Source organism: Octopus sinensis, linkage group LG12 (assembly GCF_006345805.1).
Source record: "Octopus sinensis linkage group LG12, ASM634580v1, whole genome shotgun sequence".
In the NCBI taxonomy this organism is placed as follows: domain Eukaryota; kingdom Metazoa; phylum Mollusca; class Cephalopoda; order Octopoda; family Octopodidae; genus Octopus; species Octopus sinensis.
Genome location: NC_043008.1, coordinates 22,500,335 through 22,518,394, shown reverse-complemented (window position 1 = coordinate 22,518,394; position 18,060 = coordinate 22,500,335). Strand labels below are relative to the sequence as shown.

General features: G+C 39.3%; 1 protein-coding gene across 3 annotated transcripts in view; it reads left to right on the top strand.

The window, feature by feature from the left end:
* LOC115217858 (phosphatidylinositol 4,5-bisphosphate 3-kinase catalytic subunit beta isoform) overlaps positions 1-17,789 on the top strand; it is a 148,235-nt gene extending 130,446 nt beyond the window's left edge. For all 3 annotated transcript variants that reach the window (XM_029787564.2, XM_029787565.2, XM_036507812.1), the window contains exons 20-24: positions 3,005-3,083; positions 7,096-7,248; positions 10,873-10,990; positions 12,494-12,636; positions 17,303-17,789. In XM_029787564.2, the coding sequence (XP_029643424.1) occupies positions 3,005-3,083; positions 7,096-7,248; positions 10,873-10,990; positions 12,494-12,636; positions 17,303-17,570 (761 nt within the window). In that variant the 3' untranslated portion in view covers positions 17,571-17,789. The remainder of the gene's footprint in view (positions 1-3,004; positions 3,084-7,095; positions 7,249-10,872; positions 10,991-12,493; positions 12,637-17,302) is intronic.
* Positions 17,790-18,060: the final 271 nt, after the last annotated feature.

Below are 18,060 nucleotides of genomic sequence, written 5' to 3'. Positions count from 1 at the left end.
ATCCGGGTGAATGGCAATTTTACAAAATTGCATTTCGGGAGAGGAAAAGTTTTTTTTTCGATAAAAATTTTGCAATTAGGACAAAAACTTTTCCTCTCCGAAATGCAATTTTGTAAAAGTTTGCCATTCACCCGGATGTAATATATATAAACTCACCCATGTGCTTCGTTGATGTTGATCAGTTAGCTGTTCGGCTTAAGCGAGGCAGGGTCGTTGTTTATTTATAATACATTCAGGCCTGCTGATGATTACGTAAGTATGAATCACTGTGATACAGGCCTATATATTTTAAATGTCTTACTTTGAAAAATTGCATTTGGTGGGATTAGTAATATTTTTGGTAGAAATGACTGATTGTCCCTCTTAGCGTTGGCAGGTATATAACAATAATGCCTCCTGGCATGTATGTATAATTATGCCCTCTATATATAAATTAATATGTTCAATAGAAATAATTTTTTCGAAATTTTTTCTCTTATGAGGTTTTTACGCTATCTACCTGACAATTTCTTGTTAAGTTTTCCTTATTAAGTAGTTGTCCTTAATTGCAAAATTTTTATTCCGAAAAAACTTTTCCTCTCCCGAAATGCAATTTTGTAAAAGTTTGCCATTCACCCGGATGTAATATATATAAACTCACCCATGTGCTTCGTTGATGTTGATCAGTTAGCTGTTCGGCTTAAGCGAGGCAGGGTCGTTGTTTATTTATAATACATTCAGGCCTGCTGATGATTACGTAAGTATGAAATCACTGTGATACAGGCCTAATATTTTTAATGTCTTACTTTGAAAAATTGCATTCGGTGGGATTAGTAATTTTTTGGTAGAAATGACTGATTGTCCCTCTTAGCGTTTGGCAGTATATATAATGCCTCCTGGCATGTATGTATAATTATGCCCTCTATATATAAATTAATATGTTCAATAAGAAATAATTATTTTCGAAATTTTTTCTCTTATGAGGTTTTTACGCTATCTACCTGACAATTTCTTGTTAAGTTTTCCTTATTAAGTAGTTGTCCTTAATTGCAAAATTTTTTATATATAATATATATATATAATACATATATATATATTATATATATATATATATATATAATATATATTATATATATATAATATATATATATACATATACATACATATATTATATATATTATATATATATAATATATAATATAACTATAATATATACATATATATTATATAATATATATATATATATTACATATATATATATACATATATATATATATACATATATACATATATACATATATATATATATACATATATACATATATACATATATACATATATATATATATATATACATATATACATATATACATATATACATATATATATATATATACATATATACATATATATATATACATATATATATACATATATATATATACATATATATATATACATATTATATATATACATATATATATATATACATATATTATATAATACATATATATATATAATATATATATATATACATATAACATATATATATATATATTATAATATATATACATATATACATATATATATATAATAATATACATATATATATATACATATATTAATATACATATTATATTATAACATATATATATATATATATATATATATATATAATATACATATATATATATATATATATATATATATGTATGCATTTGGGTATCTGTGTTTGACCCCACCCCACCATCGCTCAACAACCGATGTTGTTGTGTTTATGTCTCCATAACTTAGCAGTTCGGCATAAGAGACTGATAAAATAAGTTCTAGACTTACAAAGAATAACTCACTTATCCTTTTTCTTCTTTTGCCATCACCCTTTCTTCTGTTTGCTCTTTTGATTATATTGCTTTAAATGAATAGAGGCAGCCTAGAGATAGTGAGGACATTTTGACTTTCAGAGTACAAGGCAACATCTCTAGTGCTGGTGCCATGATAAAATGCAACCAGTATTCTTTGTATGGTGGTTGATGTTAGGAAGGGCATCCAATCTTAGAACTCTTGCCAAGAATGGAGTGCACACACAAGATGTGGTCCTCTGGCTTATATGGGAGGTCGGTTACTGAACCAGAACAGACTCAGACTTTGATGACCCATCCAACCCATTCCAGCATAGAAAACAGATGTAAGATGATAATGATGATGATGGTGATAATGTGTTTTCAACAACACAATAAAACATACCATCCTGTTTTTAAGATGTTAGGGTTGTAATGTGAGGTACAACCCTAATCACTGGACTTTAGATAAAAGCCAGTTTGTTTCTTTTTATTGTTGTTAGGCGTAGGAGTGGCTGTGTGGTAAGTAGCTTGCTTACGAACCACATGGTTCTGGGTTCAGTTCTACTGCATGGCATCTTGGGGAAGTGTCTTCTACTATAGCCTCGGGCCGACCAAAGCCTTGTGGATGGATTTAGTAAACAGAAACTGAAAGAAGCCCGTCGTATATATGTATATATATATATGTATGTATGTGTGTGTATATGTTTGTGTGTCTGTGTTTGTCCCCCCCAACATCACTTGACAACTGATGCTGGTGTATTTATGTCCCCATAACTTAGTGGTTCAGCAAGTGAGACCGATAGAATAAGTACTAGGCTTACAAAGAATAAGTCCTGGGGTCGATTTGCTCGACTAAAGGTGGTGCTCCAGCATGGTCACAGTCAAAGTAAAGAGTTAGTCAACCCAGATTGAGCAGATGTAATTAAAAGGCATTCCAGCAATGAACTCTCTGTTTTGACTATATTGTTGAATGGCCTTTTTATAATTCAAGAGATATATTACTTACTATTTTTAGCAGTTTGCACAACCATGTATTGGCTCATTTGTTGGGTAGATATAATTACAGTGATGGCTGTGATGTGTTGGTAGTGCTGATAGCAATGATGAGGATGATGATGATGGTGATGATGTTTGTTATTGTCATTGCTATTTCTTTATATTTCTATGGAATACTCTTTCTGCAGACCTCCGACAAGACATGCTGACGCTGCAAATTATCCAAATTGTTGACTCCATTTGGCAAGAAGAAGGTGTGGATCTCAAGTAAGTTAACATTGAACCATTGGTTTATTATACACCCATATATTTATTTCTTTACTACCCACAAGGGGCTAAACACAGAGGGGACAAACAAGGACAGACAAAGGGATTAAGTCGATTACATCGACCCCAGTGCGTAACTGGTACTTAATTTATCGACCCCGAAAGGATGAAAGGCAAAGTAGACCTCGGCGGAATTTGAACTCGGAACGCAACAACAGACGAAATACGGCTACGAATTTCGCCCGGCGTGCCAACGTTTCTACCAGCTCGCCGCCTTTATATATACCTATATAGTGGAGGCGCAATGGCCCAGTGGTTAGGGCAGCGGACTCGCGGTTTCGATTCCCAAACTGGGTGTTGTGAGTGTTTATTGAGCGAAAACACCTAAAGCTCCACGAGGCTCCAGCAGGGATGGTGGTGATCCCTGCTGTACTCTTTCACCACAACTTTCTCTCATCTTACTTCCTGTTTCTGTTGTACCTGTATTTCAAGGGGCCGGCCTTGTCACTCTCTGTGTCATGCTGAATATCCCCGAGAACTACGTTTAGGGTACACGTGTCTGTGGAGTGCTCAGCCACTTACACGTTAATTTCACGAGCAGGCTGTTCCGTTGATTCGGATCAACCGGAACCCTCGTCGTCGTAACCGACGGAGTGCTTCCATATATTGCTTAGCCCCTGACTCTGTTGTTGTTAATTAGCCCCATAATTTAACAGATTTAGGATAAAAGACATTGCTTTTTTAAAAATAGTATGGTGTGATTTGAAGAGGATTTAATTGCTGTTTCTAATAAGTGGAGCATCTGTGTAGAACAGATCACATTTGTTTGGTTTTTGAGGGCCACACTGAAGTATAAACCAGATCTTGTGGGTTGGGTAGAGACTGTTGTCCCTAAAAAAGCCTTATTCATAATATAGGCCAAAGCAAATGAATAAAGGGTCAATATATGTGTCCGTTGCCAGCCTCGCCTGGCCCCCATGCCGGTGGCACGTAAAAGCACCATCCGTTCGTGTCCGTTGCCAGCCTCGCCTGCCCCCCATGCCGGTGGCACGTAAAAGCACCATCCGTTCGTGGCCGTTTGCCAGCTCTGTCTGGCACCTGTGCAGGTGGCACGTAAAAAGCACCCACTACACTCACGGAGTGGTTGGCGTTAGGAAGGGCATCCAGCCGTAGAAACACTGCCAGATCAGACTGGGCCTGATGAAGCCTTCCGGCTTCACAGACCCCAGTTGAACCGTCCAACCCATGCTAGCATGGAAAACGGACGCTAAACGATGATGATGATGATGATGTGTAATAACAAATTACGAATTTATTAACCATAAATAAATTTTTAAAATTTGATGCATTAGTAAAGTTTATGTGAAGAAATGCGTGGGAAAATCTCATCCACTTGGAATGATGTCACTTGACAACAGGGCTGGATTAAGACCCATAGAGGCCTTAAGCACTTAAAAAATGTTGGCGCCCCCATATATATGTAATTCAAAATCATCATCATCATTGTTTAATGTCCGCTTTCCATGCTAGAATGGGTTGGACGATTTGACAGGTCTGGCGAACCAGATGGCTGCACCAGACTCCAATCTGATCTGGCAGAGTTTCTACAGCTGGATGTCCTTCCTAATGCCGACCACTCCGAGAGTGTAGTGGCTCCTTTTACGTGCCATTGGCATGAGGGCCAGTCAGGCGGTACTGACAACAGCCACGCTCAAATGGCGTTTTTTTATGTACCACCTGCACAGGCACTGGCAACGACCTTGCTCGAAAGTGCCAGTAAGGCGATGCGGGTAACGATCACGCTTGAATGGTGTTTTTAACGTGCCATCGGCAGGGAGGCTAGCTTGTTGCTCTGGCAACGATCTCGCTTAATAATAAATCATAAGACAAATTTTCCGATCATATAAATAAACACTTTGAATATTATTTTAGCAAGTTTAACCCTTTAGTGTACATGTTATTCTGCTAAAATTAATGCTTTTTCCTCCACACTGTTTTGAACTAATCATGCATTATCTTGTAGCTGTGAGATTTTGATGAGGTAGGTGTTAGTTTTTAAAGCGATATTGTAGGGTTGGTGTGAGAGACCAGATCTGGTCAGTTTGAACATAAAACAGGCTGAATACTTTTGGCCGGATTTGGCCGGTTTAAATGCTAAAGGGTTAAAGTGATTTCTTTTGTGTCATAAACCATTTACCATTTCTGCAGTGTTCCCTTTTCTTTGGTGCCCTGAGTACATGCTTATTTTGCTTAATGGTTAATCCATTATGTTGTGCTTGAGAAGGAGACCCATCAAGCCAAGTAAAATCACTGTCATGGCAGATACTGGTGTCACACAAATGGCACCCATGCTGGAGGCACATAAAAGCACCCATTATACTCTCTGAGTGGTTGGCACGAGGAAGGACATCCAGTCTTCCAGCTTGCAGCCTTCCAGCTTGCCGGCCCTGGTCAAACCATCCAACCCATGCCAGGATGGACAACAGACGTTTAATGATGATGATGATGTCACCACCGCTGCTGCCCTAATATTAAAGATTACAGTAATATTAAAGATCTAATACTTCAAGAGAGATTATAAAGCTTCATCTTTATATATAAAAGTGAAGTTGTGTGTCTGTCTCCTATGATTTAGATTCCTAACTACTCCCACATTTTGCGGTGCAGTTTAACCAAAAGCGGGTATCTTATAGTCGTGATTCATATCGAGCCCTTCTGGGTATTAGCGCGTGTATACGATGAGTCTATGATTTAAAAAAAAATTTACCATTTTTTCCATTTTAATGCATTTTTTTCGCTGTTATATAAGGGAAGTAACTCTCTAAAAATGTCTACGATGAGTCAACGATTTAAAAAAAAATTTACCATCATTTTTTTCCATTTTTAATGCATTTTTTTGCTATTTTTTGGCTATAACTTTCTAAAAATGCTTATATAGTTATTTCCTTTACAAACCCGAGCAACGCCGGGCGATACTGCTAGTAGTATATAAAAAGCAAAGAGGAGATAAAACAGCTTTATACTGGTCACCTAGCAGCAGTTCATAGCAAGTATTTATTTATATTTCTAGCTTAGTTAACGCAGGTGTAGTTAGTAAACTCTAGGTATGATGAGTCGCTAATAGAATAACTTTAATTAGAAGTAATAAACGACGACGACGATGTGAACTTTTTCATTGTATTTCATCTCATCATCATCATCATCATCATTTAACGTCTGCTTTCCATGCTAGCATGGGTTGGACGGTTCAACTGGGGTCTGGGGAGCCCGAAGGCTGCACCAGGCCAGTCAGATCTGGCAGTGTTTCTACAGCTGGATGCCCTTCCTAACGCCAACCACTCCGAGAGTGTAGTGGGTGATTTTATGTGCCACCGACACAGGTGCCAGATGAGGCTGGCGAACGGCCACGCTCGGATGGTGTTTTTTATGTGCCACTGACACAGGTGCCAGACGAGACTGGCAGACGGCCACGCTCGGATGGTGTTTTTTATGTGCCACCGACACAGGTGCCAGACGAGGCTGGCGAACGGCCACGCTCGGATGGTGTTTGTTACGTGCCCTCAGCACGGAGGCCAGTCGATGCAGTACTGGCTATGGTCACGTTCGGATGGTTTTCTTATGTGCCACTGGCACTGGTACCACAAGGATACAAATTCCATTGATGTTCATCTATTTTGATTTGGTTTGATTTGATTTGATTTGATTTGATTTCATTTTCACTTGCCTCAACAGGTCTTCACAAGTGTCACAAGAAGGAAGGTATGCACAGGTGGACTGACTACATCCCAGGTAGGGGCCACGGGTTATGGCTTCACTAGTCTTGCCGGGTCTTCTCACGCACAGCATACTTCCATAGGTCTCGGTCTCTAGTCATTTCCATGGTGAGACCTAACGTCCGAAGGTCGTGCTTCACTTTAATTAGAAGTAATAAACGACGACGACGTGAACTTTTTCATTGTATTTCATCTCATGTAATAAATTATTCTTTTTTTTTGTGTTTTGTCTTTTCCAGAATGAACCCGTATGGTTGTCTGTGTACAGGAGAAAACACTGGAATGATTGAGGTGGTTTCTAATGCTGAAACCATAGCTTCCATCCAACGCAATTATGGGGCTGTTAAATGTGTTTACGAATGGCTGAAACAGCACAATACCACAGATGAAAAGTAATTCCCACCATCAATATATATTTCTTTACTACCCACAATGGGCTAAACATAGAGGGGACAAACAAGGACAGACAAAGGGATTAAGTCGATTACATCGACCCCAGTGCGTAACTCGTACTTTATTTATCGACCCCGAAAGGATGAAAGGCAAAGTCGACCTCGGCGGAATTAGAACTCAGAACGTAACGGCAGACGAAATACGGCTACGCATTTCGCCCGGCATGCTAACGTTTCTGCCAGCTCACCGCCAATATACCTACTCTCTTTCGTGTTCTTTTGTTTTTGCATGTACCTGCACACACACACACACACACACACACATACACATACGCATTGTCATACAATCGTGATCACACGTGCACAGTCATGCATGTGTGATCACACATTTGTATGCAATCACACACACACACACACACCCCTGCAGTCACATACTCAAAATCACACACTCACACACACGCGCACACACAGGTACTGTCATACACATATGTGATCACACACCTGTATGCAATCACACACACACACACACACACACACACACACACACCCCTGCAGTCACATACTCAAAATCACACACTCACACACACACACGCACACACAGGTACAGTCATACACATATGTGATCACACACCTGTATGCAATCACACACACACACACCCGTGCAGTCACATACTCAAAATCACACACTCACACACACACGCACACACAGGTACAGTCATACACATATGTGATCACACACCTGTATGCAATCACACACACACACACACACACACACACACCCGTGCAGTCACATACTCAAACTCACACACACACGCACACACAGGTACAGTCATACACATACATATGTGATCACACACTTGTATGCAATCACACACACACACACACACCCACCCGTGCAGTCACATACACGAAATCACACACTCACACACACACGCACACACAGGCACAGTCATACACATATGTGATCACACACTTGTATGCAATCAAACACACACACACACACACACAGACCCATGCAGTCATATACACGAAATCACACACACACACATGCACACACACAGTCATACACATATGTTTCACACATTTTTATGCAATCACACACACACATGCACACATGCGCAGTCACATACATTCACAATCACTTACATGAAATCACACATGCGCACACACACACACACACACATGCATGCAATGACCCAAACACATACACTATCACACACATACAGACAGGCAATTGGTACAGGCATGGTTGTGGGGCAAGAAGTTTGCTTCCCGGCCTCATTGATTCTGGGTTCAATCCCACTGTGTGGCACCTTTGCGCAAGTGTCTTCTGCTATAGCCTCAGGCCAACCAAAGCCTCATAAGTGGATCTGGTCAATGGAAACCGAGAGAAGCTTACTGTACATACATACATATATAGGCGCAGGAGTGGCTGTGTGGTAAGTAGCTTGCTAACCAACCACATGGTTCCGGGTTCAGTCCCACTGCGTGGCATCTTGGGCAAGTGTCTTCTGCTATAGCCTCAAGCCAACCAAAGCCTCATAAGTGGATCTGGTCAATGGAAACCGAGAGAAGCTTACTGTACATACATACATATATAGGCGCAGGAGTGGCTGTGTGGTAAGTAGCTTGCTAACCAACCACATGGTTCCGGGTTCAGTCCCACTGCGTGGCATCTTGGGCAAGTGTCTTCTGCTATAGCCCCGGGCCGACCAATGCCTTGTGAGTGGATTTGGTAGACGGAAACTGAAAGAAGCCTGCCGTATATATGTATATATATAAATATATGTGTGTGTTTGTGTGTCTGTGTTTGTCCCCCTAGCATTGCTTGACAACCGATGCTGGTGTGTTTACGTCCCCGTCACTTAGCGGTTCGGCAAAAAAGAGACCGATAGAATAAGTACTGGGCTTACAAAGAATAAGTCCCGGCGGTGCTCCAGCATGGCCGCAGTCAAATGACTGAAACAAGTAAAAGAGTAAAAAAAGAGTAAAAGAGATATACAGTTGTACTGCATGTATGTATGTACGTGGTTATAAATGTAGACATTAGTAAGTCTAAGTTTTAGTAAGGGGTAATAAATTTTAGTAAGGGGTAATAAAACAAGGTAAATTGCACTACAGTAATATTAAAGATCTAATACTTCAAGAGAGATTATAAAGCTTCATAGTATATAAAAAGCAAAGAGAAGCTAAAACAGCTCCATACTGGCCACCTAGCAGCTGTTAATAGCAAGTATTTAGTTGTATTTCTAGCTTAGTTAACACAGGTGTAGTTAGTAAACTCTAGGTATGATAAATCACTAATAGAATAAATGTAATTAGAAATAATAAAATGATATATAAAGGTATGGTAATATGCCAAGAGGGTCAGGTGATGTGATACAAAATAGACAGGTTCAAGTATCAATTGCCTAAAACATACTAAAGTTGTAAAGGTATATTAAACTAATCAAAATATAATTAACCAAACAGAAGGTCTGTTTGGGGCCAGGAGGTCAGGAGATATCACTATATAATCACAATTGTTATACTATTCCACAGGCCCAGATATGAGGTGAAGAGAGGGTATGGATGCTGTCATATGAGAGAAAACAGGGACTAGCTGATTAAGTAATGCTATTAAAATAATTATGAATAAACAAACAGATGATTCTATGAGCACATGAAACCCTAAGATTTAATTTATTATTAATTAAATTGTCTTTATTTCTATATTTTAATATTTCAGAAATCTCCATACAGCATAGTCCACACCCATATTGGTTGTTGGAGTATGGTTGACCTCTATGAATTATATTCCATATTATGTTGATTTTAATATTGTTATTTTGAGTTCCCATACCTTCATGGATAATAACATGCTATTAGTCTTATGTCTAAGTTTAAAAGACAAGAGGTGATTGTGCAGTTGTGTTTTCATTTCAACTGAGCAACCAATATAACTATCTTACATTTATGGTTAGACATTAACCCAAGAGTGGACAATGGTTTATATCTTTACAGTTACATTTACTTTTGGTAGTAGTGTTTTTATTATTCCTAGTTTTCACTTCTACATTACTTTCATTCATAGAATTATCATACGGGATGCTACTAATGTCCATAGAGTTTCTATCAGATGTTATGCCTACACTATTTTGGTTATTATTGTTATTTGATATATTAGGCATATTAAACTGCGGGTTATTATTGACCTCACTGAGGGTTATGCAACCAGAATATATGGGTTGCGGGTAAGGGGAAGAAGGTATCACAGATTGTCTGCCTGTGTCATTATTTGCATTCTGCCAGTTCCTACTCCTATTAGCAGAATGTGATACGGGGGCAGGTTTATAAGAGCATGATTCTGGTCAAGCCAAAAGTAGGTCATGAACCCCACTGATTGGTTTGTTTGCATCCTTGAAACTAAGTGGTTCCATTGTTTTAGACACTGGTGGAAAAGCCACCAAACTTAGGGACCTTTGCTGTTCAAATGCAGACCAGGAATATTAGATCATTCCCTGTCCATTGTCACTTTTTTCTTTATGTTATTATTGTAATTATTGTTTTCTAATTAAATTTTTTTTTTCTTTTACAATTATATGAACCAAATGTAAAATTTAATTCTTTTGTCCCTTCTTCCAGATTAGCAAAAGCAGTCACAGACTTTTCTCTCTCCTGTGCTGGTTATAGTGTCATCACCTATGTCTTGGGAATTGGTGACCGGCATAATGACAATATCATGATCAAAACCAATGGCCAAGTAAGATACAAAATATAATCAATGTCTATGAAGAATTGTTTCAAAAGTTCTGAGCACGAGTGTGATCCCTTTGGTAGTGGTCCCAAATTCTTTTTTTCCTTTTGATTGTCTTATATTTGGGGTGGTATGGCACTGTGTGGTTAACAAGTTTGCTTCTGAACCATAAACCATTTAATTTCAAGTTCAGTTCCAAAACCACATGCAGGGCATTTTGAGTGGTAAATGTTTTCTACTAAGGTCCTAGACCAAGCAAAGCTTTGTGAATAGATTTTGGAGAAAGAGTCTGCAAGAAGCCCATTGTGTGTGTGTCTGCATGTGTCATCATCCTTACCATCATCATTTAATGCCTGTTTTCCATGTACACTATCTACAATAGCCCAGATAATTTTGAATTTATGAGGACTTGTCTCACTCTCTAAGTTGTCATACAAATGTCTTAACCGTACACCCATACCTGCTAATCTTTATATATAAAAGTGAAGTTGTATGTCTGTCTCCTATGATTTAGATTCCTAACTACTCCTACATTTTGTAGTGCAGTTTAACCAAAAGCGGGTATCTTATAGTCGTGATTCATATCGAGCCCTTCTGGGTATTAGCGCGCGTCTACGATGAGTTTACGATTTAAAAAAATTTACCATAATTTTTTTCCCATTTTAATGCATTTTTCTCGCTATTACATAAGGGAAGTAACTCTCTAAAAATGTCTACGATGAGTCAACGATTTAAAAAAAAATTTACCATAATTTTTTTTCCATTTTTAATGCATTTTCTGCTACTTTTTGGCTATAACTCTCTAAAAATGCTTATATAGTTATTTCCCTTACAAACCCGAGCAACGCCGGGCGATACTGCTAGTCTTTATATATAAAAGTGAAGTTGTGTGTCTGTCTCCTATGATTTAGATTCCTAATTACTCCCACATTTTGCGGTGCAGTTTAACCAAAAGCGGGTATCTTATAGTCGTGATTCATATCGAACCCTTCTGGGTATTAGCGCGCGTCTACGATGAGTCTGCGATTAAAAAAAAATTTACCATCATTTTTTCCCATTTTTAATGCATTTTTTTGCTATTATATAAGGGAAGTAACTCTCTAAAAATGTATTATTAAATCTCAGAACGTAAAAAGCTACAGTAACACCCCCCCTTTATGGTTAGCCATATTGAGATGGCTATTATACTTTACATCTCTAAAAATGCTTATATAGATATTTCCCCTACAAACCCGAGCAACGCCGGGCGATACTGCTAGTTGATATATATAATGAATGTGACAGTTATGTCTTAATGATCCAATGGTTAACACATATGGATTTTAATCAATTCACAGTGACCCTATGAATGACAGGAGATGCTTCCGGAACCCATGAAGTATCAGTTTAGCATCCAAGCAACTCAGTAACTGTGTTGGTCCAGAAGTCCAAATCAAACCCTATAAATTATTAGAGTGGGTCCCTGTTGACATAAGGTTATCTTTCATTTTTGCTTTACTCTCATTCCAGCTTTTCCACATAGATTTTGGTCACATTTTGGGCAACAAAAAAAAGAAATTTGGTGTCAGACGAGAAAGGGTACCGTTTGTGCTGACATCACATTTTGTGTATGTCATTAAAAATGGTGAAGGCCAGAACGATAATTTCCAAAAGTAAGTAACGTTTTCTTTTTCTTTTTTTGGTTTCTATTAGTTTTCATGAACAAGTTTAGAGACCTTTGGAAATATGCTGTGCGTGAGAAGACCCGGCAGGACAAGTGAGTCCAGCCCACTTATGCATGCCTTTCCTCCCTTGGACACACAAAGACCTGTTGAGGCAAGCGAAGTCGAAATCAAAACTCATCCGACGACAGGCACCCATGCCAACCTCCCTTCATTGGACACTAAACTCTGCTTCCGAAGACCTGTTGGGGCAAGTGAAATCGGAATTGAAATTGAGCCAATCCTATGACTGGCACCCGGCAGTTGCCAGGACTGCTGGACTGACTCCTGTGCAGGTGGCAAGTGAAGAAACACCATTTCGACCCTGTGCTTGAGGAGATCCATTGAGTCAACTACACCAACATCAAAATCAATGGAAACTGCAGTTGTGATCCCTGTGCTGGTGGCACGTAAAAAGCACCATCTGAACGTGGCCGATGCCAGCGCTGCCTAGACTGGCTTCCGTGCCGGTGGTACGTAAAATACACCAATCCGATCGTGGCCGTTGCCAGCCACGCCTGGCACCTGTGCAGGTGGCACGTAAAAAGCACCCACTACACTCACGGAGTGGTTGGCGTTAGGAAGGGCGTCCAGCTGTAGAAACAGTGCCAGATCAGACTGGAGCCTGGTGCAGCCTTCTGGCTTCCCAGATCCCCGGTCGAACCGTCCAACCCATGCTAGCGCGGAAAACGGACGTTGAACGATGATGATGATGATGATGATGATGATGATGAAGTTTCTTTCTATATCATGTGGGCATGTCTGTTTGTCTGCTTGTATATTTTTTTCTCTTCTCCAGCATGGCAGCATGAGAAATAGATGCAGCACAACTCTTACTGTGGTAGCTTTGTTAGATTAGCAATATTGTACATGTTATTTTGGTTTTACAATAGGTAAACCATATTCCTTTCAGCTTTTCAACTGGCCATGTTCAGCCTAAAATATTCTACCCATTCTATGTTAAAACTGACCAGATCTGGCTTTTCACACTTACCTGACAGGGTCATTCAAAGCATAAACAATAACAGGGTAGTAGCATTAACCCTTTCGTTACTGTATTTATTTTGAGATGCTCTCTGTTTCTTTCAATTACTTTAAATATAACAAAGAATTTAGTAAAATAACTTAGTTATCATTCAGCTAGTGTGTAGGAACATAAATTGTGACTAAGGTTTGGTGGAAGATTTTAATTCAAAACTTATGAAAACAAGACATTTGTAATGCAGAGCCAGAGGCGGTTTCAGCCGGGTTGGTATCTAAAGGGTTGAGCAGTGTTTGTAATATAAATTAACCTAAAATTTTGAAGGAAGGTTTTTAACTTAGATCACTTTAACCCTTTTGTTAGTGTATTTCTGTTGAGATGCTCTGTGTTTCTTCCAATTACTTGAAATATAACAAAGAATTTGGTAAAATAACCTAGTTATCATTAAGCTAGTGTTAGGAACATAAATTGTTTGGTGGAAGATTTTAATTGAAAACTTATGAAGACAAGACATTTGTACTCAGGGCCAGAGCCGGTTTCAGCCGGGTTGGTAATGAAAGGGTTAAGCAGTGTTGTGTATAAATACAACATTATTGTTAGTTCAAAAATATTCCCCAAGCATATTTGAACCCAGAAGAAAGTCAGTCACTGCCAGTCACTGTGTTTAAGTTATGAAGAAAATTTCTTGTTGTTGACCATTTGTCAGTAAATGGCTTCCTTACGGGTTCTTTATGGGTTCAAATTTGTCCCAAGAATATTTGAACTGGTAAAATAACCTTGTATTTATAAACAATCACATCATTGAAAATTCAAATCTATGATATAATGCATGATTAATTCAAAACTCTGTGAATCAGCACGTGTTACATTCATTAGTGTAGCTGCTGGTGGGGGTGTGGGAAGTAGGGGTAGAACTTTTAAAGGGGCACCACTTTTGGGTCTGCTGTAGGCAACATGTTTTTTGTGGGGTCCAGGGGTGGCAAATGGAAGGGCTGCCCTGGACAGCACACACTGTAGCTACACTAGTAGTTATATTTGAGAAAGTAATCTGAATGATTAAGGGTCAAAGGCTACCTTGGTTTAATGGGTTAAGAGGTGACTAAAAAGATTTGCAATACTAAGGAAGGGCATTCAGCCATAAAATTCTGCCTAAAAGAGGGAACTATGGTGCATATAATAAGAATGTCATGGGTCTTGAAAGATGAATATTATTATCATCATCATCATTGTTTAACGTCCGCTTTCCATGCTAGCATGGGTTGGACGATTTTGACTGAGGGCTGGCGAACTAGATGGCTGCACCAGGCTCCAATCTTGATCTGGCAGAGTTTCTACAGCTGGATGCCCTTCCTAATGCCAACCACTCCGAGAGTGTAGTGGGTGCTTTTTATGTGCCACCGGCACAGGGGCCAGTCAGGCAGTAACTGGCAACAACCAGTACTAAAGCGGCGAGCTGGCAGAAACGTTAGCACGCCGGGCGAAATGCGTAGCCGTATTTCTTCTGTCACTACGTTCTGTGTTCAAATTCCGCCGAGGTCGACTTTGCCTTTCATCCTTTCGGGGTCGATAAATTAAGTACTAGTTACGCACTGGGGTCGATGTAATCAACTTAATACCTATGTCTGTCCTTATTTGTCCCCTCTATGTTTAGCTCCTTGTGGGTAATAAAGAAATAGGTACTGGCAACAACCTTGTTCGAATCTTTTTACACATGCCACTGGCACAGGTGCCAGTAAGGCGACGCTGGTAACGATCACGCTCGAATGGTGCCTTTTACGTGCCACCAGCACGGAAGCCAGTTAGCCGCTCTGGCGACAATCAAGCTCGGATGGTGCTCTTGGCACCCTAAGAAAAATAACTTTAAAACATTTGACTGATTAAGCAACAATAATAATAACAACAACATCAATGAAGTAGTCAATGAAGCTGCTTCGAAGCAGTTGTTAAAAACAGTAGTTAAATGTCCCTCTTAAGAAAAAGAGAGGAAAAACACAAAGACGGAGGCATTTTGTTAATATCAAAGACGGAGGCCAGTGGCATGTGTAAAAAGATTCGAGCAAGGTTGTTGCCAGTACCTATTTCTTTATTACCCAAAAGGGGTTAAACATAGAGGGGACAAATAAGGACAGACATAGGTTAGTAAGTGATTACACGACCCAGTGCGAACTGTACTTAATTTATCGACACGAAAGGATGAAAGGCAAAGTCGACCTCGGCGGAATTTGAACTCAGAACGTAATGGCAGACGAAATACCTATTTCTTTATTACCCAAAAGGGGTTAAACATAGAGGGGACAAATAAGGACAGACATAGGTATTAAGTTGATTACATCGACCCCAGTGCGTAACTGGTACTTAATTTATCGATCACGAAAGGATGAAAGGCAAAGTCGATCTCGGCGGAATTTGAACACAGAACATAGCGACAGAAGAAAGTCCTTGATTTCATGCCTGAAAATTGGTTTGAACAGGATGGGCATTGTTGGAAACACATCTGATCATATGGTTGTTTGATCAGGTGTGAATCTCTGCTAAATGATATTAACAAAATCTTCATCATCAGCTACTGCTGCTGAGGCTGCTGCTACTGCTACCACCACCAGTGTTCTTGCTGCTGTTGCTGTTGAGTGTAGCGGTCTTCATCCTTGTGGGAGAAATTCCGAAATGTGGTCCTTTGCTATTCGTGAGACCCACAGAAAAGAAAGCAGATCAAACCCCCGACACCGAGAGCATCGACGGAAGGATGAATGCGCATCCAGGCTCAGCGGTTGCGTAGGAACTCGGGGAGGACGAGAAACAGGAAGAAAGAGTGAGAGAAAGTTGGGGCGAAAGAGTACAACAGGGGTCGTCACCACCCCTTGCTTGAGCCTCGTGGAGTTTTAGGTGTTTTCACTCAATAAACACACACAACGCCCAGTCTGGGAATCGAAACCGCGATCCTCCAACCGCGAGCTCCGCTGCCCTAACCATTTGGCCATTGTGTCTCCACTGTTGTTGCTGCTGTTTCTCATTTATGTGGCTTACTCTCTCTCTCTCTCTCTCTCTCTATCTCTCTACATATATCTCTATCACTTTGTCTCTCTTTCTATTTATTACTCTGTCTTCCTCTCTATCTCTTTGTCTCTCTCTCTCTTTCTCTTTGTTACTTTGTCTCTCTTCCTTCTATTCTTCTCTGCTTCCACCTTTTCTTTTGTCTTCTTTCTCACCTACTCCTCTCTCTTACTCCCTATCTCCTACTATCCTCTCTCGCCTACTCCTCCCTCTCTCCTACTCCCCTTTGTTTCCTACTTCCCTCTTCCTCCCCTCCTCCCCCATCTGGCTTCCCCCTCTCTCCTACTCCCCTTTGTTTCCTACTTCCCCTCTCTCCCCATCTGGCTTCCCCCTCTCTCCTACTCCTTCCTCTCTCCTACTCTCCTTTGTTTCCTACTTCCTCTCTCTCCCCCATCTGGCTTCCCCCTCTCTCCTACCCCTCTTGCTCTTTCCTCCTCTCTCTATTACTCCCCTCCCTTCTCTCTTCAAAAAGATTCTCCTCTTTGTTATTCATTTTATTCCATATGCCATTTGTGACAAGAAATCATTATTCAAACTGCTAAAACATTCATCCTAAAATTCTTCTTCTTCTTCTTGTCTTCACAGGTTTGAAGAGAATTGCCAATTAGCCTATATGATTCTTCGTCGTAGGAGTCACGTTTTGATTACACTGTTTAATTTGATGCTGCAATCAGGCTTGCCCGAACTTTCCTCTGACAAAGACGTCGAATATTTGCGGAAAGCCTTGGCGCTTGGTGCATCCGATCAAGAAGCATCTCAGCAATTTCGTGCCAAACTAAAAGAAGCTCAAAATAAATGCTGGACGACTGAATTGAATTGGTGGTTCCACTCGCGAAATGTTGACAATACTTAAGATATTTTTTAATCTGTTTCATTTTTTTTTTGTTATGTTATTTTTTTTTTTTATATTCTAAGTAAAAACCAAAAAAAAAAAAAAATCAAAACTTCCCTATATTCCAAAAATGAGTAAATGAACAAAAAAAAAAAAAACCCAACAAAACAAAAACAAAACAAACAAAGAGATACTTTTTATTTTAATCCACAGAATTAAAAAATGCCGAGAAAATCAGAAAAAAAAAAAAAGGAATAAAATGAAATACTAAACAAAAATGGAAAAAAAGATAAAAAAATGTTCCTGAAACTGAACAAATGTCTTATTTTTTTAACTTCACTGACCCCTAAAAATCCACGTCCATAAATTCCATGTTTATACATATATACATGCATATATATATATAAAACAAAATAATTAATAAAGATGAATATGTGCATGGCCTAATGGTTAGGTTTTTGCACTTTGCAGTCACAAGGTTGTGGTTTCATTTCCTGCATTGAGGCAATGC